We start from the raw sequence: 27,338 nt of genomic DNA on the forward strand, positions 1-27,338 counted from the left end.
TAGACCTCTTCTAAGACTAGAAAACTGTATCTTTCCACTATAATCTCTCCTTTGTCACATTTCCCCTTATGTCAGGTGGTGTTGGAGTGGCTTTGGATATTTTAGGTATCTAGCTAACAGAAGTTGAGTTGGAGATACATTTAATTTCAGGCTTAATGAGATACTTAGGAGTTACAGTCACATTTAATGAAATTATTGCTGGCTGTCTTTGTCTAGTAATAGATTCCAGGAAAATTCCTATGGGCCACTGCACTGACTCACCCAGCATCCTATCATGGAAGTGGTAGGACTAGGGCTCATAATATACTATGAACATATGGGTAGCACTGAAAAATTGTGTGGTCTTATGGGAGAAATAAAGTTTGAAACATAAAAAGCCAGAATCTAGACTAGGAAAAATTCTTCTAATCATTATACATATGATACATATTTGGTTGTCAATGATATAAAACAAAATAGAAGTTCTATCAGGAATATACTCAGTAATTCAGTATGCATTATTTAAAATTCACCATACATGGGGCGCCTGGGTGGCTCAGTGGGATAGGCCGCTGCCTTCGGCTCAGGTCATGATCCCAGGTCCTGGGTTCGAGCCCCACATCGGGCTTTCTGCTCAGCAGGGAGCCTGCTTCCTCCTCTCTCTCTGCCTGCCTCTCTGCCTACTTGTGATTTCTCTCTGTCAAATAAATAAATAAAATCTTTAAAAAAAAAAAAATCAAATTCACCATACATTTTCTTTTCTTTTTTTTAAGATGGAAACCATGTGAAATAGAATTAATCAGAATTACTGCAGCAGCACTACGAATAGCTGTACTACTATGTGCAAAGTGGTTTTTTTATGCATTCCAACTATATTCCACTAATAAAGACAAATTTGATCAAATGCTAGAGGAAAAACTAAGTTATCTTTTTATCCTCTCTATTAAAAAGTTATTTAAAAACCACTGTCATGGGGGACCTGGTTGGCTCAGGCGGTTGGGTAACTGCCTTTGCCTCAGGTCATGATCCCTGAGTCCTGGGATCGAGTCCTACATCAGGTTCCCTGCTCAGTGGGGAGCCTGCCTCTCCCTCAGCCCCCTGCTTGTGCGCTCTCTCTTTCTCTCTCTCTCAAATAATCAAATATTTTTTAAAAATAACAAAAATTAAAACCACTCTCATATTCATAACACTGACCTCATAGGCTTGATGTAACATTAGAATGGAGTTAGGCATAAAACACCTGGATATTAAAACCTGTCATATAGCAGGATCCTAGTAAAAGATTATCTATTAAGAAAAAAAGAATCATTGTCATATGAAGAAATAATCAAAGAGTATGCAACCAAGAAATTTAGTAAAAAAAGTATTGAAGTTATGTTGGGCAGTTAATTGAATGTTGTATTTCTTGATTTTGTAACATTTGCAGTATTTGCAGTTTTCTTTAAAATGTGTGATCTGGGGGCAGCTGAGTGGCTCAGTGGTTTAAAGCCTCTGCCTTCAGCTCAGTTCATGATCCCAGGGTCCTGGGATGGAGCCCCATATCGGGCTCTCTGCTCAGCGGTGAGCCTGCTTCCCCTTCTCTCTCTCTCTGCCTGCCACTCTGCCTACTTGTGATCTCTCTCTGTCGAATAAGTGAATAAAATCTTTAACAAAAAAATGTGTAATCTGTTGTGATTTCTTTTCTGTGTCTAAATAAATACTCCATTTAACCTAATCTTTAGAAGATTTCCACAAATAGAAAAATTTCAGGCCCCTCAAAGTGTGGATCCTTCTCTGAATTTAAAAAAATGTATATACATGTACGTACATACATATATATATGTATTGTAGTATATCAGTGGAAGTTCTTATTCTTTCAATTGACCTAAGGCAGAGAGTGCTGTATGCAGATACAGAAGAGCAGCTGTCAGAATTAAGGCCTTCTCAAACATTAAGTGGTTAGACTTAATAGAAACTTACAGATATAAAAATGTCCGTAGTAGGGGAAACTTGGGGTAAATAAGTTTGAAACAGGAGGAAACTCTGGACACCATTTAGTCTGTAACCTCAATTTATCTTGGCTGCCTTACAGCTTGTCTCCACATGGTATGCTATTCAGAAGACACACAGGTCTGATATCCAAAAAAGATATGAAGAGTAATTTAGATTTTTACAGGAGATTTCTAAAGAGGCACTGGGGGCGTGGGGGGAGAAGTTTACTGCAAGACAGCAACGAAATGTTTTACAATCCTTTTAACTATGTAATTCTAAGTCCCTCTCATTATGATAGTTGCTAACCTCATATCTCTTTTCTTCCTTCTCCAGTCTGTTCCTTTCTCCCGCGAATTGTCTAGAATGACTCTAATTCTTCCATAACTCAGCTCTTAATTATTGTATACATCAATTTAGTCCACGAGCACCTTACAGTTCTCCTCTTTATTACTCTGATTCACACAACCAAGTCCCAAGAAGAACTTTGGAAATCACTGGACGCCCTTCAGAAGGAGGGAGAATAGGGGTAAGTGGGGGAGAGAGGAGGATGATGAAGTTAGTGTTTGTTTATATGTAATGCTTTGGTTACAAGTCCCGTCCTTCCATCTGCAAATGGGTAAAGTTGAGTCCTAAATAAGTTTAGTGACTTGACGCTCACCTACATAGTCACATCGAGTTGGGCTGAGAGCTCAGGCTTACCATAAAAACTCTTTGTTATAGTTCACTAATAGGCAATCTAATTATATGCCCTATAAGAGATTGCTTTACATCTCTGGTGGAAAGAACACCAGGGGGAGTAAAGAAGCCTGAGTTCTAGCTCTTCTACCAGGCTCCATGACCTTGGGCAGGTCAGGTCCTTTCTAAGGTTGTGTTCTCTGTGAAGAGGAGGCAAGATGAACTCTTGGGTCTTGCCCAGCACTAACATTCCTTGCTTCCAGTCTGTTTTGAGTTCTGAGGCTATGGCAGTGGTGGCCTTTAGTTAGGAAGACTCACCCCCATATATCCCCTACGAGGGTAGAGGGAGACCCAGGAAATAAAGAGTACTCCTCTCACTTGGTTGCCTCCTCTGTGTCCTTGAAGGACACAGGGGGTGACCATCTTCTGTTGGGGGGCGGGGTAGATTCTGGACTTGGGTTCCAATGGGATTCCGCAGGCTCCCTAGGGGCTATGAGAGAGAATCCCTCGACGCTCCCAAGAATCTCAGGCCAGACGCCAACCCTTACTTATCACGACCGGTTCCTTACCAGCTTCAAAAACCAAACCCCCAGGTCCTCGGCCGAACTACTGCGCAAGCGCAGCCACTAGTCCGGCTCGAGGCCGCCGGATCCCGAAGCCCAAGCAAGGTGAGAGGGAAGGGTCGGCAAGCCCCCGCCTCCATGTTATCACGTGGGAGGCGGAGTCGGAAGCGTGACGGCGTGCGCGGGGGCGGAGCTACCGCTGCGCGCGGGCGCGGGGGCGGGGCGCGGCGCGGCGTTCGCGGCTGCTGCCTGGGAGGGAGGCCGGGCAGGCGGCGGAGCGGCGCGGCTCTGTACCTGACGGGGAAGTGGTCCGCGCGGCTGCGACTGACTGCCCCGGGTCAGAAGGACGGTCGGATCACAGAGGCTGGAGGTAGGAACCGAGCCGGGCGACTTCGAGAGCGAGCGGGTCAGGCTCAGCGTCGGCCACTCTGTCGGTCCGCTGAATGAAGTGCCCGCCCCGCTGAGCCCGGAGCCCGGCGCTTTCCCCGCAAGATGGACGGTTTCGCCGGCAGCCTCGGTGAGTACGGCTGGGGAGCCCTCCGTATTCTCCGCGGGGTGGGAGCCTTGTTCTCTCCACATACAGCCCAGGCCCTGCTCTCCACCCTGCCCCTGGGGATGGTAGTAGTTCCACTGCACATGTTCCCCTCGAGGCTGCCGCCCCTCTGCTGGCTCCCGTGGATTCAGAACCCCTCCCCCCATGCCCAGTCCTCCTCGGCAAGACCCTCCCTTCCTCCCAGCGTCCCCTTCAGTGTAGGGCCCTCCTTCCCGCAAAGTGGAAACCCCCTCTCTCGGAGAGGCCCCCCCACTAGCTGGTACATCCCTTTCCATACACTCACGGCTCCCCCCACAGACCTACCTTCACGGTTGGGGTTGGGGCACCCGTTTCTGAAACCTTGACCCCTTCAGGGCACAACATTCCTCCCCCTTTCCACATACTGAGCTCTCTTTCAGAGTGGAGGCACCCCTTACCCACGCAGAGGGTCCCTTTATAGGGTAGGAACCCCCACACCCCTCTTGAGAAAGAGGGCACCCCCCGCCCCCCGGTCTTCACTTTAAATTTGGAGACTTCTTTTAAGTGTATCTCAACGTGTCTGGCAACTTCCCTTCTCTCCTTCCACTTCTCTGAACATTTTGCGGTGGTGGAGAGAACTAGAAGCACCGAAGCATCATTTGCTTAACACAGGAAAAGAAGAGGTGTATCTGTGTTGGGGGACCCTCTTTATAAAAGAAGAGCGAAAGCAGAAGTATTCTCTGGCTCGTCGAGCATGCTGGGGAGAAGTAATTCTGCCCAGTGGATCCATTGGAAAGGGGGCCTCTGTCAGGGAAAGAAAGGATTCTCCATTTTTGGAGTATGTTGTCTTTGTGGAATGGAAGAGGTTATTAAGTAGGCTTCAGGATCCTTTCAGTGCTCCTTTTCAGCAGAATAAAGGTAGTGTGTTTTGTAACTGGCGAAGGGAATCAGAACTAGAGGCTGGTACTCAGCGCCCTATGATCTGTGTCTGGAATTACTATTCTTTGAGGCTGTTGGAATCTGGTTACTCTAAAGATTGAGCTCAACTGTTATGATGGTGAGAGAAACCGTTTCTGCTGTGGCTGATTCTGGTTATGTGATAACCTGTTGCTGGATTTGTATTTTCAGTAGTTTACCTGGAGGTAGTTGGTATTCAGACACCTTTCTTGGTAATAAATCCCTGGTTGATCAATGTTCATGGACCAGTGCATGATCTGGCCATAGGCCACCCATTATTCAGCCATATTGGGATTAGGTGAATTTTTTAAAATCTGAAGTCAAAAAGTTAGTTGAAGAGCAATGGACCCACTGTGGTATTAAATAGTAAAAACTATAGTTTTGGCTCTGACCCTCTGTGGGAAGAAAAGAAAAACACACATTAGAGTGCTTTGAGAGTGGAAATCCTAAAATAGGAGACAACAGAGTGTTACTCTTTCCTCCCAAGGGCACCTGTTGTCCATTATCTAACCTTTGATGTCTTCTAATTCCTTACATAGGTTGTTTCATTCTTGGCTCCTTTTAAAGAGGCATCAGTTTTTCACTGCTTTTCTTTTTTCTTTTTCTTTTTCTTCTTTTTGCCTCATGCCTGTATTTATTTGCTAATCACAGTGGACTGAAAGACTTGACCTGTATGTTTCCACAAAGAGGTGATCATATATTAGGGCAGAAACTGAGTATATTGGGAGACGCGGGACTGAGTTACTACATTGTTGGCTCCTCAGCATTTAGGAATGGTGGGAGCACTACTCAAAGTAGAAATCAGCTTTTCTTTCCTGTTGATTCCACGGACTTCTGGAAGGCTTACCAAGCCTTCATTTTCTCTAAGTGTTTTGAGGGAATCTTTATCACCAATTGGTGGAACGTTAGTTTATTTTGAAATACTAGATATACCTTATTAAATGACTTTGTCCCTTTTTATTCAATTCACGAGGCGACTGATAGCGATTGAAAGATGAAGATGAATTGCTGAGGGGGCTCCACTTTTCATAAAGAGTGTTATAGCTGACCCTAACATTAGGGTTTTTTGTTTGTTTGTTTGTTTGTATTCATTTGATGGCATCCTTGAGTGGGTAAGACTTTCCTTTAGATAAGGTAGGTGTTCGTCAGCTGCAAGGGAGATGCCTGTCTCTAAAGAGAGGAACCTGTGTCAGCAGAGAGGGAAAGAAATGGTTCCTGGTAGTATTTCTGGAGCTGCTCCTATGAAGACAGTTTTCAGCAGGAGCTCTGTGCTTTCTCTTTCTGCCCCCCTTGTAAGAGTAAAACTAGGCCCCATCTTAATCGAAACCTCTAAGGGGTGGGGGAGGGGAAACGCTGGTATATTTTACTGGTAGTCTTTAAACAGCTTTACTTAGCTCTTGCCAGATTGCTTATTTCTGTTCCCTGCAGTTCATTAGTTTAGAGCTTAGAGTTACACTGATCTTTATTTTGTCATAAGAGAGCTATGAATGTAAAGGCAAGCACTTGTATTCTAGAAGGTGTTTAAAAAACTTTTTTTTTTTTAACTAAGCAAGAATTTAAAATATGTGAAGTTCATCTGGGGTCACAAGTATTGAAAGCATTTATTTATTCTCAAGGAAGTATACATGTGTATCTCCTTTTGTATACCAGGTGAGTTCTTGAAAAAAAATGTGAGGAAACTTAATTTATATAAGCAGAAAAGTTAAGTGCTTTATAAACAGAATGATTCTAGAGATGCTGATTAAGGGAATTTTATGCTGGATCATTTTGTAAAGTGGAAAACTTAAAATTCTAACTGTATCCTTGATTACTGAGTGTTGGATAAGGAAAACACTATGCATTTTATAAGATTTCTAAATTAAAGTTTCGTGTATTGGCTTTTGAAATCATTGAGAGCAATGTTAGGTGATTGGTTATGTTCTGTGTGCCACACTGAAAGTATATACCTGTTGTATTACTTTTGTTTTGCATAAAAACATCTAAAGGATGCTTTTAATCCCTGCCGCTGATTAATTTTAGGCAGGTTGGCTGGCAGGTGCTTGTACTGTGGAATTTCCCTTAGGCATAGTATCTTTTAGTTCACAGATTATGGTAATTTAAAAAGGCAGCACTTTGGAAACAATTTTTAAAAAAAAATTTGTGGGGGAGTACCCTAAACAGTCTATCTTCATAGCCTGCCTTCAGATCGCTGCGTGCGCGCGGGCACACACACACACATATTTCATCCTTAGTCTTTTTACCATCTCTTTTTCATAATAAAGGTTTTAACTTTGAGACATTTGTCTTGAAATTAGCCTAGAGGTTAGTCAGTGCTTATACTTTAAAGAAAGCATACAGTTAACAATATCAGTGTTAACTTCTGCTCCAAAGGTTATTTAAAAAACAAAACTCGAAAGTTTTTAAATAAAATTTGTAATGAATGAATTGTAGGGCTAGTATCTATAAGAAACCTAACATTTTGGTCCAGGGTATATGAACAAACAAAATGGAAGTGGTGCACTTCCATTTGGGAAATATTTTAAGAAAATAATATTTCTTAAAAGATTTATTTTACAGGGTGGGGGTAGGGGAAGAGGGAGAAGATTTTTTCAGGTTCATTTCCTGTTGAGTACTAGACTGGTCAGGGACGTTGGGCTTGATTCCACAACCCATGAGATCCTGACTGGAGGTGAATGAAACCAAGAGTTGGACACCTAACCAACTGAGCCACCAGGCTTTCCAAGAAAACAGTCTTTTTTTTTTTTTCTTTAAGATTTTTATTTATTTTACAGAGAGACAGAGTGAGAGAGGGGGAACATCAGCAGGGGTAGAGAGAGGGGAAGAAGCAGGCTTTCCTCCGAGAAGGGAGCCAGATCCAGGTCTCCATCCCAGGACTCTGGGATCATGAGCAGAGCACAGGCAGATGCTTAAGGACTGAGCCACCAATCCTCCCTGAGAACAGTCTTTTTTTTTTTAAGATTTTATTTACTTATTTGACAGAGATCACAAGTAGGCAGAGAGGCAGGCAGAGAGAGATGGAGAAGCAGGCTCTCCACCAAGCAGAGAGCCGGATGCAGGACTCGATCCCAGGACCCTGGGATCATGACCCGAGCCAAAGGCAGAGGCTTTTAACCCACTGAGCCACCCAGGCACCCCGAGAACAGTCTTTTTAACATCCCAGTATCAGAACTATGATTTCTTATCTCATACTCTTTTCTTCTTTCTTTCTTTCTTTAAGATTTATTCATTTGAGAGAGACAGAAAGAGCACAGAGGGAGAGGGAGAAGCTGACTCCCAGCTGAGCAGGGAGCCTGATGCGGGACTCAATCCCAGGACCCTGGGATCGTGACCTGAGCTGAAGGCAGATACTCAACCATCTAAGCCACCTAGGCGCCCCTCTCATACACTTTCTTAAAGAAACAATGCAGTATATGTTTTTTAAGTATTAATCTAATCTTTTTTTTTTTTTTTTTTTAAGATTTTATTATTTAACAGAGAGAGATCACAAGTAGGCAGAGAGAGAGGGGGAAGCAGGCTCCCTACCAAGCAGAGAGCCTGATGCGGGGCTCGATCCCAGGACCCTGGGATCATGACCTGAGTTGAAGGCAGAGGCTTAACCCATTGAGCCACCCAGGCACCCCAGTATTAATCTAGTCTTAAGCATTCTTTATTCACATAAAAATGTTTCTCATACAGAATATTTAGGTAATTTTTTCTTTTAATTTATTAGTTGTCTCTTTGAAGGGCTTAAGATAGGCTTCAGTTATACAACCAGATAGGAGCAGTAACTCTTACGTGGTTACTACAACATGAGTTAGAGTATTTTTTTAGCATGTATATGGGTTAGTACCTATTTTGTGACCAGTACTGTGCTTGGTTGTTCTTAAGGGAAGGACAAATATAAGACATGCTTCTTGTCCTTTAGGAATTTACTATCTGGTTTTAAATAGATATCCAGAGATGTTTAAGCATAAATGAAGTATGAGAAATGGGACTAGTGGAGAGAAACACCATTTAGAATGCTGTGCTATGTATAAAGCATGTAACTTCTGAGTGGGAACATTTGGAGATTGCTAAATTTACCTCTGAAGAGCCTGGCTTTTTAAAACAATGAAATAATTTACTTAGCAAACTTACGGTTTAAGTAACATGTGGGAAAAGTACTGTCTTAACTTTATGCATATGAGTCCATTTCTATAACATGTGAAACTTCAATATTCATAAGAAATTTGGGAAGAACATTTTGATTTTGAAATAGATTCTAAGGGTTTTAATAAGTTTGTAATCTACTTCTTTGACTATTACCTCAGTATGGAAGATTCCAGGTGTGTAGTATATTTCTCTGTCTGTGTCTGATCTCTTGTCCTGTAGTTTTAGCTCTCTCTAAGTCCTTAACTTGCATGTTTTATGCTTTATCTCATTTAATCTTTACACCGATCTTGGGAGAGAAGGAATTATTCTTCTATAGATGAAGAACATAAGGTTCAGAGAGTTTGATTTTTTTTTTTTTTAAGACTTTCTGAATCCAGAGTTTTCTTTCTGCTTTCTTCTTTTTTTGGTGGGAGGCCTGATTTGTTAGATTTGTAGCCAGTGAAAAACAATACAAAAGAAGAAAGAAAAATGATCTTTTCTGTAGCTCATCTGTATGCATGTTAACATGTTGATATATATTTTTTAGTCTTTTTCGATGCCTAATTTTTTACATAGTTAAAATCATACTATAGTTAAAACATTGTATTCTAGTCGTTGTTTTGGATGCCAGTCTTTTTTTTCCATTTGAACTCAGATTTTTGAGATGGTGTTCAGTGTTCTTTTCCGTACCTACTACTGACTCTTCATGGTCCATTCATACATCTAACGTATCTGAATCTGAACTCTTCTCTAAATCAGCTGTTTTTCCTTATTTTCCACTGTCTGTTTCATCCAGCCTTGAAACATCAGAACCATCTTGGATTCCTTCCCGTTTTTGCCCATCACTTAAGCATCTCTTCTGGGACTTTTCAGTTCTTGTCACCTTTCTCATCCCTTAATTTCCTTTGCTGCCATTATAGTTCAAATACTTATTATTTCATTTTTGGATTATTGCATACCCTAAGGAATTTCCACCTGTCTAATTTATTTTATATGGGGGCGGGGGTGGCCTTCAGGTTAATATTCCTAAAGTGGCGCTTTAAGTATGCCATTCCCTCTTTCAGCTTCATTGCCTTGACTGAATTCAAACACCTTAGCCTTGTTTTCAGGGTCCTCCATTATCTCCTTCTACAGTCTTTTTCAAGTTCTGGCCAAAATGACCTGTTTCTTGTTCCCCAGGTGTTGTTGGCACTTTCACATCCTTGTGACTATTCTCAGTACCCTTTAAGGCCCAACTCAAATATTGTTACCTTTCTAAACACCCTTCCTTATTTGTTCCCTTTCATTCCCAGCCCAAAGTATTGAACTTTTAACCTAAAAGGATTCCTAGGGCACCTATCACAGAATCTTTCTTCTTATAAGGTAGAAATAATTATGACAGGTCTTAAAAATATTATTAGTCTTATTTCTCCCGACAAATTGTAAACTCATTGAAGGCTGACACTCTAATGTGTCTTTAAAATCTCACAGCACAACATTGTCGATTTTATGGTCCAGTAAAATTTGGGGACAAAAATAGGGGGCCAGTATATAATCAACAACTTATAACCTTCTCTTTCACCATTGTTTCATAAAAGAAAGAGCTTTGAAGGTTAAATAATTACTGTACACGATCTGTGAAGAGTCCTTTAAAAAATCACTCATAATGTTCTTATTTTTCTCATTTTACCTGGAATGAGTGAAAACTTTGTCCCAGACTTTGTTGGGAATGTGGTAAAGAATTCTGTGCCAGGTTCTAGGGTAGTGTTTTTCAAATGTTGGCCTTATGCTTGACTTATTATTATGAGTTTAGAAATTATTTGGGGTCAAGATCAACATAAAAAGGAAAAGAAGGATTATAAGTTTCAGTGCTTCACATGATACTGCTTCAAGAAACTTTTAATTTCAGTTCCATATGTTTGCCTTAGGTTGCAGTGTAAAATTTATTTCTTACTGTGGATTGCAGTCAGGTGAAATACACACTTTTAGTGGCTGATCCCAATCCTTGAGAGACTAGGTGGGAAGGTTGATATCCACAGAAAAAGTGGATGAACAGTCAGAAGTAGTTAAATTGTGTGCTCTGTTTTTGAAGGATCTGAATATAATGATTGGAATATAGTTAATAGCAGTAAAAATATATTGATAGTTTTAGAATCAGCATTATTTAGGTGAACTCAGTATGTAGAAGTATAGTTTCGTAAAACTGGTAGGGTAGGGTATATTTTTTACTTAGTGAAAGAATTCACCATGTTGTGTTGTTTTTTTGTTTGTTGTTTGTTTTTGCTTTTTAGCTTTCCTGATGAAGCTGTCTGTGTCTTAACTGGTTCTTCACCTCATTAGCTATTTGAAATCTATCCAGTCTTTAAGGCATGGCTCAGTACATTTTGTTTTTTCTGGAAGCTCTGCCTGATTATTCTAGTCTTGTATTCAAACCATTGTATTGTGGTGCTCCTAAAGTAGGGGAGGCTGAGTGCTTACACCTGAGGGATCTGGGAGTATAGCCAAAAGTTGGAGTCTGTTTAACTTAAAAATTCATATGATTGTTTTGCAACCATTCTAGTAAGGAATGGTCCAGATAGGAATCATTGATAGATACTGAATCTAGGGATATTTTAATGAGGAACAGGTTGTTAGCATAGTCTTAAATATCTCCCCATATATTGCTCTTTAGTTTCAAAGAGGTAAAAAAAAAAGAAGGAAAGAAAGAAAGAAAAGTAACCTCATAAAGTGATGAAATCAGACAAATCAGACAACAACAGCTATATGATCAAAATAAATAGCACTAGGGGACATTGTGTGCCTCTGAATGTAATGCCCTGAGAAGAACATATCATATGTGTAGTACTCCAGCAGGGAATGGGTAACCTGAATCTAATAATGAGGGAACATTGACTTGGGGAACATCCTATTTTTTAATATGGTGGGAAGACTATCTTTTTTTTTTTTTTTTTTTTTTTTTAAATAAATGTTGTTAGGCTGTGGAATATTCCAGGTTAGGGGAGAATAGAGAGACATGACAACTACTTGATGTGATCCGAGACTGGATCTTATATTAGAAAGGAAAATGCTATAGAGGGTAGCATTGGATTATTTGGCAAAATTAGAATATGGATGTAGATTGGATAAAAGTGTTGCATCAGTGTTAAATTTACCAAAGATGATAACTATCCTTAGGTTATGTTAGGGAATATTTTTCTTAGGAAAAACACACTGAAGTTTTTAGAGATAAAGGGCCATGGTATATATGTTACTCTCAAATGGTTCAGAAAAAATGTAATATGTATGTGTACATACATATTTGTATGCATATGTACTTAGCTGTGTATATGTATATACATATAGGGAGGAGGAATATACATATAGGAGGGAGGCTGCTCATGGGCAAGTAAAACAAATGAGTAAATTGTTAACAATAGGTGAATTTGGTAAAAGCTGTATGGGTTTTTTTTGTACCATTCTTGTTCTTACAGCTTTCTGTAAGTTTGAGATTATTCTTAAAAAATCATGAACTTTGCATTAAACTCCATAATGTAGCTTTTTAAAAGTATAGAAATGGCTCCTCTCTCTGACAATTTCAGGCAAACTCTTGGATAAAACTGTAGCTGTAAGAATATGTTCCATGTAGGGACACCTGGGTGGCTCAGTTGGTTGAGCAGCTGCCTTCGGCTCAGGTCATGATCCCAGCGTCCTGGGATCGAGTCCCACATCGGGCTCCTTGCTCATCGGGGAGCCTGCTTCTCCCTCTACCTCTGCCTGCCATTCTGTCTGCCTGTGCTTGCTCTCTCTCCCTCTCTCTCTCTCTGACAAATAAATAAATAAAATCTTAAAAAAAAAAAAAAAAGAATATGTTCCATGTATATACCATGTGGTTTCCTTTTATCCCTAGGTCTCAGTTTGAGAAACATGCCTCTGAGCTTGAGCCAGCTGTGGTTCAGATTTAGCCGACAGACATGTTTTGTTTGGCCCTTTTGAGTGTTTTAAAAATTGGGAAAATTCGCATAAAAATCTGGATCTCTGGAATGATCTTTCCCCGGTGGGCTTGCATTCCAGATGATATGTATACTCATTAGGTGTTGTGTGAGATAAGCAGTCTCAGTCCTTACCTTATACCTACCTTGTTTCAGGTATTTACTTTGCCTGACCTCTGTAGGCATATGTTTGTAGCCCTTATCTAGCCCAAGAGGTGGTGGTGGGGTGTCTGTGTTCTTTGTACTTGGACAATTTGATTTGAGAAGTAAGTTGTTGAACTGATTCCCTGTCACCTTTTTTTTTTTTTAAAGATTTTATTTATTTATTTGTCACAGAGAGAGAGATCACAAGTAGGCAGAGAGGCAGGCAGAGAGAGAGGGGGAAGCAGGCTCCCCACCGAGCGGAGAGCCCCATGTGGGGCTCGATCCCAGGACCCCAAGATCATGGCCTGAGCCAAAGGCAGAGCCCCAACCCACTGAGCGACCCAGGTGCCCCTCCCTGTCACCTTCTAATGTTGTAGTGTGTATATCTGATATACACACTATATGATCTCCAACATAACCATACTACAACCAAGGAAAACGAGGAAATTAATATTGATACCTTATTGCCCATTGAGATTTTGTTAATTGTCTTAATAATGTCTTTTATAGAAAAAAGACCCAGCTCAGAATCAAGTGTTGGATTTAGTTGTCATGTCTCTTTAGTCTCCTTCAGTCTGGACTAGTTCCCTAGTCTTTCTTTGGGTTTTATGAACTTGATACAAGATTATAGGCCAGTTGTTTTGTAGAATGTCCCTTAATTTGATGTTTCCTCTTGATTCAGTTCATGTATCCTTAGCACAGATGCCACAGAGGTAGTGTGTTTTGTCTCATTGCATCCTGTTCTGTCGTACATAACTTTGATTTGTCCCATTACTAGTGATGTCCACTTTGATCATTTTTTCTGTTAGTTGCTTTGAAACTTTGTAAATATTTTGTTCCTCATTGGACTTTCAATTTATTGATTTATTTATACCTTTTTTTTTTTTAAAGATTTTATTTATTTATTTGACAGAGAGAGATCACAAGTAGATGGAGAGGCAGGCAGAGAGAGAGAGAGGGAAGCAGGATCTCTGCCGAGCAGAGAACCCGATGCGGGACTCGATCCCAGGACCCCGAGATCATGACCTGAGCCGAAGGCAGCGGCTTAACCCACTGAGCCACCCAGGCGCCCATGATTTATTTATACCTTTATGAACTCAGGTATCCTCTGTTTTTTTCAATGGGCTGTTATCCATTACTATTTATTTTGATGCTCAAATTGGCCCCATTTTGGCTAGAGGATGCCCATCCATCCTAGCTTCTGCTTTCTTTTGATATATTCCCATCATTCTTTGAGGCCTTTCTTGCTTTTTGACACAGTGAAATGATTGGGACATACAGTTCAGCCCATAATACATGAGTATGTATTTTATATAATTTTAAGTAGGGTTCAGATGAGAGTTTGAATTAAGTCATTTTAAGTTAACATTTTTTATGGTTCTTTACTAGTTTATAACAGCATAATACTTTATCTTACACTTAAAAATGGTGTTAAACCAGGGACTAGATCATTAATGTAGATTAGTTGGAAGACATATTTTTCAGTGGGAGGTCATTCAAGATTATATTCATTACTGCTTTTTTTCTGTGTTTAAACAATCAGCAGTTATCTTGGGGTAAGGTACCGTTACGTTAGGTGCTGTGTGTGTTAGAGCGGTTGGGTAAAAGAAAATATATTTAAGCAGCAAAATCAACCATGTTTTTTTCCACTTACAAAATTATGCTCATCTTTCCTTCTCAGCGAGTATAAATATAAACTTTAATGCATTGTATCCCATTATTTGGACATCTGGTTTCCTTAAGCTGTGTATATAGAACATAATTTAACTTATTCTTGATCACCAATGGTGGTTATTAGGAGTGTTGGACATGGTTCTTTGCTATAACACGGTGATGCCTTCAAGAGCTTTTTGTGTAGGGCTGTTTGCTCCATACACTGAATGACTACGTAATTATAACTGTCTTCCTTGCTGTTGCTTCTCAACTAGTGTCAGTGTGTTTTGCTTTGCTTTGCTTTGCTTTGCTTTGCTTTGCTTTCCTTTCCTTTCCTTTCCCTTTCCCTTTCCTTTCCCTTTCCTTTCTCTCTATTGTATCATTTACAAAATCTCACCCATAACATTAGAGTTTATATCTCTTGAAAGGCAAGGACTCTTCTTTCATTATTAGACCTTAAATTTGTCCATGATTTCTTTTTTTTCTTCTTTTTCAAATTTAAATTTTTTTGTCCATAATTTCTTTTTTCTTTTTTTTTTTTTCAAATTTAATTTTTTTTTTTTTTTTTAGAGATTTATTTATTTGAGAGAGAGACAGACAGCAAGCAAGGGGGTAGGGAGAGGGAGAAGCAGACTCCACGCTGAGCTGGGAGCCTGACCTGGGGCTTAGTCCCAGGACCAGAGATCATGACCGGAGCCAAAGGGAGATGTTTAACCATCTGAGCAACCCAGGTGCCCCTGTCTGTAATTTCTTTCTTTCTTTTTTTTTTTTTTTTTAATTTTAATTTTTTAAAAAAATATTTTATTTATTTATTTGACAGAGAGATTACAAGTAGACAGAGAGGCAGGCAGAGAGAGGGGGGGAAGCAATGTGGGGCTCCATTCCAGGACCCTGGGATCACGACCTGAGCCAAAGGCAGAGGCTTTAACCCACTGAGCCACCCAGGCGCCCCTGTAATTTCTTAATATCAGATATTCAGTCAGATATCTTGATTGTCTTGTAAGTGTCACTTTACAGTGGTTTGTTTAAATCAGCATTTAATCAAGATCCAAACATTGCATTTAGTTGCTGTGTCTCTTCTAAGTCTTTTGATACATGTATTTCCCTTCCCTTTCCTTTTCTTTTTGCAATTTGTTGAAGAAACCAGAGTTTTTGTTCTGTAGAGTTTAATACAAGTGCTAATTGTATCATTTGGTGTTTTTAAAACATGTTTCTTTGTCTTTTGTATATGCTTTAAATCGGAAGTTTTTGGATTTTTGTATATTTTATGTATTTCAGTATGTTGCCATTACTTTTTTTATGCTTATATTTTCCCGTCATCAGTCTGTGGAAGCATCTTCAGATTGACTCCGAGTCCTGATTCTAGTGGTCTTTGCTGGCTTCCTTGCTTTCTGATGGACTTAAAAAAAATTTTTTTTTAAACACTTCCTGTTGCAGTTTCCTCAGTCAGCTATTTCTCTAAACCTCATTCCTTGGGGCACGAAATGGTACTCTAAGCTCTAGAGGGACCCATTGTTACTGGATTGGTTACTGTTTCTAGTCTGGCCTTTCTTTTGATTTCCAATTTTAAATCTGTTGTGGTCTGGGAAGCCAGATGACGAAGCTGGTTTGATTTACAAGTAAGGATTGGTTTGACTTTCATAAAAGAGGAATCCAGAGATCAAGGCCTATCCCTATCTAAATTGTATGGTGTAGCATCTACAGGGACAGGATCATACCTAATAAATATCGTTAATGTTAGTGATATGTGAGTAACAGGATACCAGATGTGCCTCAGAGAAAGATAATAGATTACTGAATGAGGACCTTAATAAGATGTGTGAGCTTTTTAGTTCCCAAACTTGATGATATAAATATGTTTTAAATTATAGACTGCTGATACTCCTACTGTTTTCTTTTGTTAAGATTATCTTTTGTTTTTTTGTGTTTTTTTGGTTTAAGATAAATCTCTGTACTAGTGAGATGTTAGTATATTATGGAGTCAAATTATGCTGTATTTTTCATATTCCATAAGAATGCACTTTTTCCTTTTTTTTTTTTTAAGATTTTATTTATTTAACACAGAGCGAGAGAAGGAGTATAAGCAGGGGAAGTGGCAGAGGAGAGGGAGAAGCAGGCTTCCTGCTGAGCAGGCAGCCGGATATGGGGCTTGATCCCAGGAACCTGGAATCATGAACTGAGCCCAAGGCAGTTGGGTAATGACTGAGCCATCCAGGCACCCCACTTTTTCCTTTTTAAATTTTTTTCAGAGAATGCGCTTTTTCTGCCTTTCCAAAATTGATGACTTCCTAAAGTTGAGATGACTTCCTGTTTTAAAACAAAACTAATTAGTGTTGACATCTTACATTTTTTCCTTAAACTGTCTTTTGCTCTTGCACCCTGGTCTTGAGATGACTACCTTATACTAATCTTTAAGTGACAGTAGAATGCTGATGTTTAAGTGCCATGTCAGAGCAAATGAAAAAATTTGTTTGCAGTTTTCTTTGAGCCATTTGTTCCAGAAAAGTCTCATAACTGAATCCTGTTGATGAGTGAGTAGGAGGTGGTTTTTTTTTTGTTTTTTGTTTTTTTAAAACTTTGAAGGATATCCTGTTTTCAGTTTAGTTGAGGCATAGCCTTTGATTTTTCTTTGACTGCTTTGAGTACCTCTTGGCATTTGTTTTATTTCTTTAGTCTCCCCAATTATAATTAGTGTGGGTGTGTTTTTGGCATGAACAATTTCTGAAATTTTATGATCTAGTGTTGTGGATTACTTGAGATAAATTATTGGGAAACAAACTTTGGGGTAAAGCGAGATGATTGGGAAAGTAATTAGCATTTGACTTCTTGAAATTCTTATTTGTTATGAAATTTAATGATTATATGCACATTGAAACACACACTGTGAAACTCCTTATTTTGGTTCATTAGTATATACTATAGTGGCTAAGGGCATGTATGGGTTAGTGTCTCATACATATAGACCACTTATTTTTTTGTTATTTGTTTCCTGGTTACAAGCACGTTCACTAAGTTTATAGATTTTGATTAGCTTCTTTGGATCACACTTCGGCTAAGTGCATTGGAAAATTGGTGAATGAGACACTTGAAATCCCTGCTCTCATGAAGCTTTTAATTCTATGGGGGATTCAGACCATATTTATTCAGGAAATATTTATTGAATGCTTGGTATGTGCTCAGCACTCTTCCAGCTATAAACAGAGCCCTTATGGAGCTTATAATATAATGTAGGCTTTTAAAATACAAAGTAATAAGAATTGTGATTGAGTATGGGAAGCTTTGGAAACATGGAGGGCTGTCTTAAGCCTCCACCATCCAGCCTTTTTTGGGTTTTTGTTTTTCTGTTTTGTTTTTCCAGATGTATGTCTTTGTTCAGGGTGTAAGCAGGAAAATAGACGTCAAGACACAGTGGCCCTCCCAGCTCTTGGAAACCGCTTACAGGAATGATATTTGTTCCCCACTCACCCCATATACCTGAGAAAATGACAGACTAGCAATAGAGAGAACTTTGGTTGCAATTTTCAACACATACTGCTGTTTTCAGCTCTGCTCTCCCGGTGTCCTCCTAATTTAAGACAGTTGAATTCTGTGACTTGTGCATACCCTCTCTGTCACCTGTGTAAGCAGCAGTTTTCTAAGATATTTGCTTTTTCCGTATCTTTGCTGGAATGTGAGTCCTGTGATTAAGTGTAAAATCTTCTGTATACTTGCTTTTAGGAAATAGTCTTTGATGGACATTTCAAGAAATTTGGTTCATGTGAATAACTTTTTGAAAGCGGGTAGCAAGGCAAAGGCACTAACATTTATTCAGCTGTGATTTCAGGAACAATGTCAGACACATTACATAAATTAATAACTTTCTAAAGGACCCAAACATCTTAATTTCAGCTTTTAAAAATATCCTCAAAAAAAAAATACCCTCAAGTGTAACTCTTCAGTAGATTGAATAAAACGGAACCTGTTATTAAAACCTTTACTTGGGGCACCTGGGTGGCTCAGTGGTTAAGCCTCTGCCTTCGGCTCAGGTCATGATCTCAGGGTCCTGGGATCGAGTCCCGCATCGGGCTTTCCCCTCTGCGGGGAGCCTGCTTCTTCCTCTCTCTCTCTCTCTCTGCTTGCCTCTGCCCGCTTGTGATCTCTCTCTGTCAAATAAATAAAATCTTTAAAAAAAAAAAATCTTTACTTGAGGATGATGATTATAGTAATATCTGTGACAGTTTTTTGGTGACTGAAATTAATTACAGCTCCCAAAATGAAAATCTAATAATCAGCAAAGATTTTTTCAGCAATGCCTACATGCCGGGAATTGTTTTCATACTGGGAATATGTCAGTGAACAAAAGAAACAAAAATCACTACTCTGTTGGAGCCTGTATTATGGTGAGGGGAGATAGATGATAAACAGATTTCATTATTCATAGTAGGATATCAATGACTCCTGTATAAGCATTGATGTCTGCATTGTCAATTATTACTATTATTTTTTTAAAGATTTTATTTATTTGACAGAGAAAGATCACAAGCAGGCAGAGAGGCAGGCAGAGAGAGAGAGAAGGGGAAGCAGGCTCCCCGCCGAGCAGAGAGCCCGATGCGGGGCTTGATCCCAAGACCCTGAGATCATGACCCAAGCTGAAGGCAGAGGCGTAACCCACTGAGCCACCCAGGCACCCCTGCATTGTCAGTTATAAGCACACTATCCTTTCTTCATAGAATAGATGGTGATATGACCTGTGTGGGGTTTAGTTGTGTCACATAAGCTTAGAGAAAAGTCATCTTGGGAATGCAAAACGGATTGGTAAAATATTGACAACTGTGCTAATGCTACTTTCTTATCCTACATCTTAGTCATTGCATCTGGTTTTATGATAGGATTTTGAAATATATATACTTTCTTAGATGTTCATTCTCAGATTCTTAATTTATATTTTTGTTTCATCATTCATATTTAAGGTTTTATTATTATTTTTTAGTATTCGAACATGTATTCCTTGCAGTTTTAATATTTTTTCTTGTGGAAGAATTTGATTGTATTTATATAAAATATTTTTTTTAACCAGGTTAATTACTATACATTTATCTGTTTATCAGCCTAGATTCAGGACTCCTGTTCAATTACTAAGGAGAATTCCCAGGATGCAGCGGAGATCTCCAAACAGCTGTTTGTGGGTGGCGGTGATGGTGGAGGCAAACAGTGGGTTGTGTGATCAGCATGAGGTCATGTCTTTCACCTTGTGGCCCTCTTTCTTTCCGGACTTTAATACCTACTTTGGTACTTAGAGCATTTTGAGCTATTTGCTGTGCTCTGAACAGTTGTTTAATAGTAGCACCTATAAGATTATATTAGATGTTTTGTGGATGAAACTCACAAAGGTATGACTCTGTCATGGCAACAACAAAGAAATTTTTTCAGTAGTTTGAAAACCACTAATGTGGTTTTAAGTGTTCTGACCCAGTTTAGGCAATTGTTTCAATGTCTAGAAATGAATGTTTTAGCTTTTGATCTTTTCCTGTTCTTATTTAACTTCCATATGGCCACCAAATTATTCTTTGAATATATCAACATTTTGTATTTCCCAGCTCAAAACTTTTTATCATTTCCAGTTTCTAGAGATAAACTAATATGGCTTGATATCCAGCCTTTCCCACCATCTGGCTCCAACTTTTGGGGGGTCTTCTGTGGATCCTTTCAGTGTCCCTTTTTTTGCTGGAGGATATTGACAGACTTACCATATACCCTAAGGAAAATGAGGGAATTTGAAAACCAACAGATAAGATAAAGATACATTCCTGTGAGTTGTATGAGAAAGTGTCTTTAGGCACTTGAGAGTAAGGTTTTAAAAATCGTTCTCTTCCCCTGCTTATTAATAGGTTCCTACCTCTCCTCACTGACATTTTGTGTAACCTTGGATAAGCCAGTCTGCTATTTTGTCAAGACTTTATTGGACTCCTTCAAAACTGAGTGTACTCTGATCCTTTGGGAATTTATATGACATTTTTGTTACCAAATAAAATACTTTTTTTTAAAGTAATCTCTACTTTTTTAAAAAAAGTAATCCCCCCTAGCGTGGGGCTCAAACTCAAAACCCTGAGATCTAGAGTTGCATGCCCTACGGACTGAGCCAACCAGGTGACTCTAAAATACACTTGATAGCAAATTCTCACAGTCATTTCTTTAAAGCATCACAGAAACCTCATTATCATATCTTGATTTTAGTGAAAAAGAATAGTAGTTTTGTCAGGTTTTTGTTTTTTTTAAGAGATAGAGCAAGCTGGGGCAAGAGGCAGAAGGGAAAGAGAGAGAGGGGGAACTTCAGTTAAGCCCCACACCCAGCGGGGAGGCTGATGGAGGCTTGATCTCATGACCCTGAGATCATGACCTGAGCTAAAACCAAGAGTCAGATGCTTAACTGTCATTCTGGTGGCTCGAGATTTTTTTTTTTTAAATCAGCTTTATTGAACTATGCTTTACCTATAATAAAATATGCTAATTTTAGTGCACAGTAGGCCTTGAAAATTTTATGTAGTTGGGTATCCATTGCAACAGTCGAGATATAAAACATTTCCATTATCCCAGAAAGTTTTCTCATACCTCTTTGCAGTAGTACTTTCTACCCCCAGTTACTGGCAACCACTGATCTACTTTCTATCACTGTATTATCTTTTCTAGAATTTCGTATATCTGTAACCTTACAATCTGTGGTCTTTGTGCTTTCCACTTAGCAAAATGCTTTTGAGATTCTTCCATGTTGTATGTTTCAGTAATTTGTTCCTTTTTATTGCCAAGTAACACTTTATTGTATGAATATATCACCAATTAGTCTATCCATTCACCAGATGATGGGCATTTCATTTGTTACCAGTTTTGGGCTATTACGAATAAAGTTGCTATGAACATTTGAGTATGCATCTCCCCATTGCCCCTGCAACCACAAATCTCTTTTCCACTAATCTACTTTATGAATTTCCATATATGGTTCTCATTTTTTAAAAATTGGGTTGTCTTTGCAGGTATTTTTGTCCAGACTGTGGCGGAACTTTTATTTACTTAACAGTGTCTTTTGAAGAGTGAAAGGTTTTTATTTGGTGAAATCCAACTTACCCGTTTATTTTCATGAAGTTCAATTTATCATTTTTTTCTTTTTTATAATATATGTGCTTTTTTGGGGGTCCTATTCCTAAGAAAGTTTTGTTTAATCCAGGGCCACAAAGATTCTAAAAACTCTTTATTTCCTCTACTCATGACACTTCTGACACCACATGTATGGGTTCTCCATACCAGGCAATTCTGACATTAATTGCCTGGCATTAGTGCAGATCCTACAGTTTAAGGGTTTAGTCCCACAAGATTGCCTCCCATGTCAGATTCCAGTTGTAAGTTTGGGCCTCAAGTACTTTTGATCAGTTATAAATGGATGATTCCCATGGTCCCCTCCTTGGGTTTAGCAATTTGCTAGAATGATGCACAGAACTCAGGAAAACACTACTTAGACCATTATTGTTTTTTTAATAAAGATACAACTCAGAACTATTTAAATGGAAGAGATGCACCAGACAAGGTATGTGGGAAGAGGTGTGGAGCTTCCCTGCCGCCTCTGGGAGTTTCACCCTCCCAGCAATTTGATGTACTCATCAACGTGGAAGCTCTTTGAACCCCATCATTTAGAGTTCTTACACAGAACATTTGAATACCATTTAGGTTCATTACATAGGCACAATTGATTAAATCATTGACCAGTGGTGACAGGTCAACTGCCTTCTCCCCTCCCCAGAGGTTTAGAGGGAGGGGCTGAAAGTTCCAGCTCTCTAATCACCTGGTTGATTCCTCTGGTAATCACCCATTCTCCAAAGTTACCCCATTAGCATAAACTCTGGTATGGTTGAAAAGTTCTCTTTCCACCCCTACCACTTAGAAAATTCTAAGAGTTTTAGGAGTTCTGTGCTAGAACTGCAGGCAGAAATCAAACAAATTTTTTTTTTTAAAGATTTTATATATTTGACAGACAATCAGCGAGAGAGGGAACACAAGCAGGGGGAGTGGGAGAGGGAGAAGCAGGCTTTCCAGCAAGCAGGGAGCCAGATGCAGGTTTTGATCCCAGGACCCTAGGATCATGACCTGAGTGAAGGTAGATGCTTAACAACTGAGCTGCCAAGGCGCCCCATGAATAAAAATTTCTTAGTCACAGTTTCTTTCCTGTTATTTTCTTCTTGAAGTTTATTGTTTCAGCTTTTATTTTTAAGTCTGTGATCCCTTGAGAATTAATATTTACGTATAGAATGAGGTGAGATTTGTACATTGATACTTCTTTGTTCTGGCACCATTTTATTGAAAAGATTTACCTTTGTGGATTGATTTGCCTTGGTGCACTTTTGCTGAAAAGCAGTAGACCACTTGTGTCGCTCTCTTCTGGACTCTGTATTTTGTTCCATAGATTGCTATGTTTATCATTAAGGAAATAACACACTGTCTTGATTACTCTAATGTATAGCAAAGATTTCAGTAAAATTCTCTTCTACATTTGAAAAACAGTGGAGAGGAAATTAAAGCTTTGTAGACAGAAAATGATATGTTTCAATGATTATTTATATTTTAGTTGTTAATATTTTATATTTCTATTTTAGAGTTTATTTTTTAAAATTACTTTCAAGAATATGATCTTTTTTTAAAACTTTTTCTTTAAAGATTTTTTTTTTTTTGGGCAGACATTACAAGTAGGCAGAGAGGCAGGCAGAGAGAAAGAGGAGGAAGCAGGCTCCCTGCTGTGCAGAGAGCCCGAAGTGGGGCTCTGGGCGGGGCTCCATCCCAGGACCCTGGAATCATGACCTGAGCTGAAGGCAGAGGCTTTAACCCGCTGAGCTACCCAGGTGCCCCAAGAATATGATCTCTTGATTCACTAACAATCTTAGGAGTTAGAGTAGGCATTAATATCTTTATTTTTATAAATGAGGAAGCTGTAAGATTTAAGAAAGTTGGTTTGAGATCATACAGTTGGTGTGATGAAGCAAGTTTTATGCCTTCAAAAATCCAGTATACCACAGTACTTCCATTTGCTCCTATTCTCTTATGTTGAGTATTAGAGAATGAGTGCTTTATGAAAAATTCAGTCATTAAATTTCATTTAATTATAAAAGTCTAAGAGAACAGTTAGTCCATTTTCTTGGTCACCAAAACCACAAGACACATTAAAAAACCAAAATTGGGCTTCAGGGGCACCTGGGTGGCTCACTTGGTTAAGTGTCTATCTTCAGCTCAGGTCATTATCCCTGGGTCCTGGGATTGAGCCCTGCTAGGGGCTCCCCACTCACTTCTCCCTCTGTATCTTGTGCTCTTTCTCTCTCTCTCTTTGTGTCAAATAAATAAATAAAATCTTTTTTTAAAAATTGGGCTTTATTTTTTGTGTGTGGTGTGTCTTATAAATGGAATCAGTATTTGTGGTTCTTTTTTTTTTTTTTTTCTTATTTATTTATTTGACAGGGAGTGTGTGCATGAGCCTGGGGAGAGGCAGAGAGAGGGGGAGAAGCAGACTCCTCACTGAGCAGGGAGCCCAACATGGGGCTCGAACAAAGGAATCTGTGATCATGACCTAAGCCGAAGGCAGACGCTCAACCAACTGAAACACCCAGCACCCCGAAATTCATAGTTTCATTTTAAATTTAGAAATACAGGAAAGGGGGCATCTGGGTGGCTCAGTGGGTTAAGCCTCTGCCTTCGGCTCAGGTTGTGATCTTGGGGTCCTGGGATGGAGCTCCGCATTGGGCTCTCTGCTCAGCGGGGAGTCTGCTCCCCCCCCCCCCCCGCCACCTGCCTCTCTGTCTAATTGTGATCTCTCTTTCTCTGTCAAATAAATAAATAAAATCTTAAAAAAGAAATACAGGGGGACGCCTGGGTGGCTCAGTTGGTTAAGCGGCTGCCTTTGGCTCAGGTCATGATCCCAGCGTCCTGGGATTGAGTCCCACATAGGGCTCCTTGCTCGGCGGGGAGCCTGCTTCTCCCTCTGTCTCTGCTGCCACTCTGCCTGCCTGTGCTCGTGCGTGCTCTCTCTCTCTCTCTCTCTCTCTCTCTGGCAAATAAATAAAATCTTAAAAAAAAAAAAAAAACACAGCTATAAAAAAAAAAAGATTAAAAAAAAAAAAGAAATACAGGAAAGAAGCAACAGGATTTGTTAAATGAAAGCTGAAAGATTCCTCTTAAAAGAACTCTTCCTGTTAGGAAATGAGTAAGTCACAGGAATGAAAGGTACAGCATAGGGAATATAATCCTAAATAAGTCAGTAAATGGGGTGGGGGGAGAGAAAGAAAGAAAGAAAGAAAGAAAGTCAGTCAGTCTTCCTTCTAGACCCCTACAGCCTCACATCTTAGGGGATTCTTGAAGGATTACTGGTGAAAGATGTTGACAACTGGGGTTTGGATAGTAGTGGTGAAAGAAGTGGTAAACTTCTTTCAATGGGAAACTGAGTAAAAACTGCTCACATCCAGTTTTTAATCCCACAGCTACTCATTGGGTGTAGGAAGGGCAAGGCCATCATGTAGGAAGGTAACAGTTTTCAGTTGGAAACCCTGTTTAGAATAATATGAGGGGAATTGAGTAGTTTCTCAAATGAGGGGAAAGGGTGGAACACACATGGCCACTTGGGGGAGTTATGAGTTGGACAAGCAATGCCAAATGGAATCTATTTACAGTCATTTAATTTATGGAATTACTGTTAGATCTTTTTATTTACCTATTTGTATCACATTCACTTCTCTTTTCCTTCACTCTAGTTTTCGTTGCCACTTGTTTGTTTTATCACCATCTCAAATTGAGTTTTGAAAGTCCCAACTGAGTGTCTCTTTCCTAAGGGTCTAGGTCTTATACCTCAGTGGAAATTACTCTGTTGTCTTAAGAAATCTATGATTGACTTCTGACCATTTCCAGTACTTCTAATCTAATAATGCTTTTAAGGCAAAGATCTTGGTCCTCTCTTGTCACTTTTATAACAACATGAAGGGTAGGATGAGAAATAAGGAAACTTCACATATTAAAATATAAGTGTATTTTTCTGGAGTAATTGGCTTCTACAAGAATTCAAAAGCCTAGAAAGTGGTTGCTGTTGTCTCAGTGTTTTCAAAATGGTTCCACTATCGTTTTCAGTTTTCTTTAGTCATTATCTGAAGACCCTGGGATTCTTCTTTTTTTTTTTTTTTAGATTTTATTTATTTGACAGAGAAGAGAGAAAGAGACCACAAGTAGGCAGAGCAGCAGGCAGAGAGAGAGGGAGAAGCAGGCTCCCTGCCAAGCAGAGAGCCCGATGCGGGGCTTGATCCCAGGACCCTGAGATCATGACCTGAGCCAAAGGCCAAGGCTCAACCCACCAAGCCACCCAGGCACTCTGACCCTGAGATTCTTGGTACATGTGTAAAAAACATTCAGGATTTTGCTAATCTAGAGAAGTGAGAGGTGAAACACAATGGTAGTAAAACTGCTTAGCAGGCTCCAACACTGTGGCAAGCATAGCTAGGAAGCTGGGAGAATTGACATGTTTGCCTCTTTGGCTTCATTATCTAAACTTGAGTTTTTTGTTTTTATTTTTTAAGATTTTATTTATTTATTTGACAGAGATCACAAGCAGGCAGAAAGGCAGGCAGAGAGAGAGGAGGAAGCAGGGTCCCTGCTGAGCAGAGAGCCCAATGCAGGGCTCAATCCCAGGACTCTGGGATCATAACCTGAGCCGAAGGCAGAGGCTTTTAACCCACTGAGCCACCCAGGCACCCTAAACTTTAGTCTTCTTCATGAGCTACATCACAGCATGCTTCATAATAAATACCACATAATGTGCACATAATTTACTAAAGAAAAAACTAGTAAAAGGTTTCGTGATGAAGAATAAAAAGAGGAAAAGTATTTTAGAGTTATGTCTGTTGTGTAATTGTTTAGACTGAGAGTGGAAAGATTTCTTAGGAAAGAAATTGCTCTTGCAACTTATTTCTTAGGCCAAACGTAATCTACTGCTATCATAAGCACGAAAATGGTTTAATTTCTCAAGTTCTTTCATCTCTGAGATTTCTTAAAGAGTCATTGTTGATATACTTTGTTTTCATTTTTTTTTCACTTTTGTTTTTTGTTAAGAGCCATTATACGCATTGTTCTTTTTAATATGTTTAATGTGTTGATCTTTATTGTCATATTTTTGTAGAATTTCCCTATTACCATTTTCAAGGCAATTCATGTGCTCATTTTAAATCCTATTTATAATGCTTTATTTTTATATCCTGTATAAATGCACCCATAGAGATGGTTATCATAAACTTTTCAAATGTGAATGGTTTATTTGAAACTGGAATATCCTTCCGTCTATGAAGAAAATCAAGTCCTTTGAAATGAGATTAGACAAAAATATATGTGTAGGGGCGCCTGGGTGGCTCAGTGGGTTAAGCCGCTGCCTTCGGCTCAGGTCATGATCTCAGGGTCCTGGGATCGAGTCCCGCATCGGGCTCTCTGCTCAGCGGGGAGCCTGCTTCCTCCTCTCTCTCTCTGCCTGCCTCTCTGCCTACTTGTGATCTCTGTCAAATAAAAAAAATATATATATGTGTATATTTTTCACCTCACATTTTTTCAATCGGATTATTTATATTTTTATTGTTTGTTGAACTTAAGTGCAATGAATATAAATCCTTTGTCAGCTGCATATGCCCTTAATATTTTCCTTCAGGTTGCAGCTTGCCCAGTTGTTTTCTTTTTTTTTTTTTTTTAAAGATTTTATTTATTTATTTGACAGAGAGATCACAAGCAGGCAGAGAGGCAGGCAGAGAGAGAGGAGGAAGCAGGCTCCCCACTGAGCAGAGAGCCCGCTGT

The 27,338-nt window shown here is 39.4% G+C and overlaps 1 protein-coding gene across 1 annotated transcript in view; it reads left to right on the forward strand.

Annotated features, from left to right (window-relative positions):
- The first annotated feature begins 3,414 nt into the window (after positions 1 to 3,414).
- The window catches only part of EML4 (EMAP like 4), a 156,162-nt gene continuing 132,238 nt past the window's right edge, over positions 3,415 to 27,338 (forward strand). The window contains exon 1 of the mRNA XM_047744155.1: positions 3,415 to 3,705. Within this exon, the coding sequence (XP_047600111.1) occupies positions 3,681 to 3,705 (25 nt within the window). The 5' untranslated portion in view covers positions 3,415 to 3,680. The remainder of the gene's footprint in view (positions 3,706 to 27,338) is intronic.

Source organism: Lutra lutra, chromosome 9, assembly GCF_902655055.1.
Source record: "Lutra lutra chromosome 9, mLutLut1.2, whole genome shotgun sequence".
In the NCBI taxonomy this organism is placed as follows: domain Eukaryota; kingdom Metazoa; phylum Chordata; class Mammalia; order Carnivora; family Mustelidae; genus Lutra; species Lutra lutra.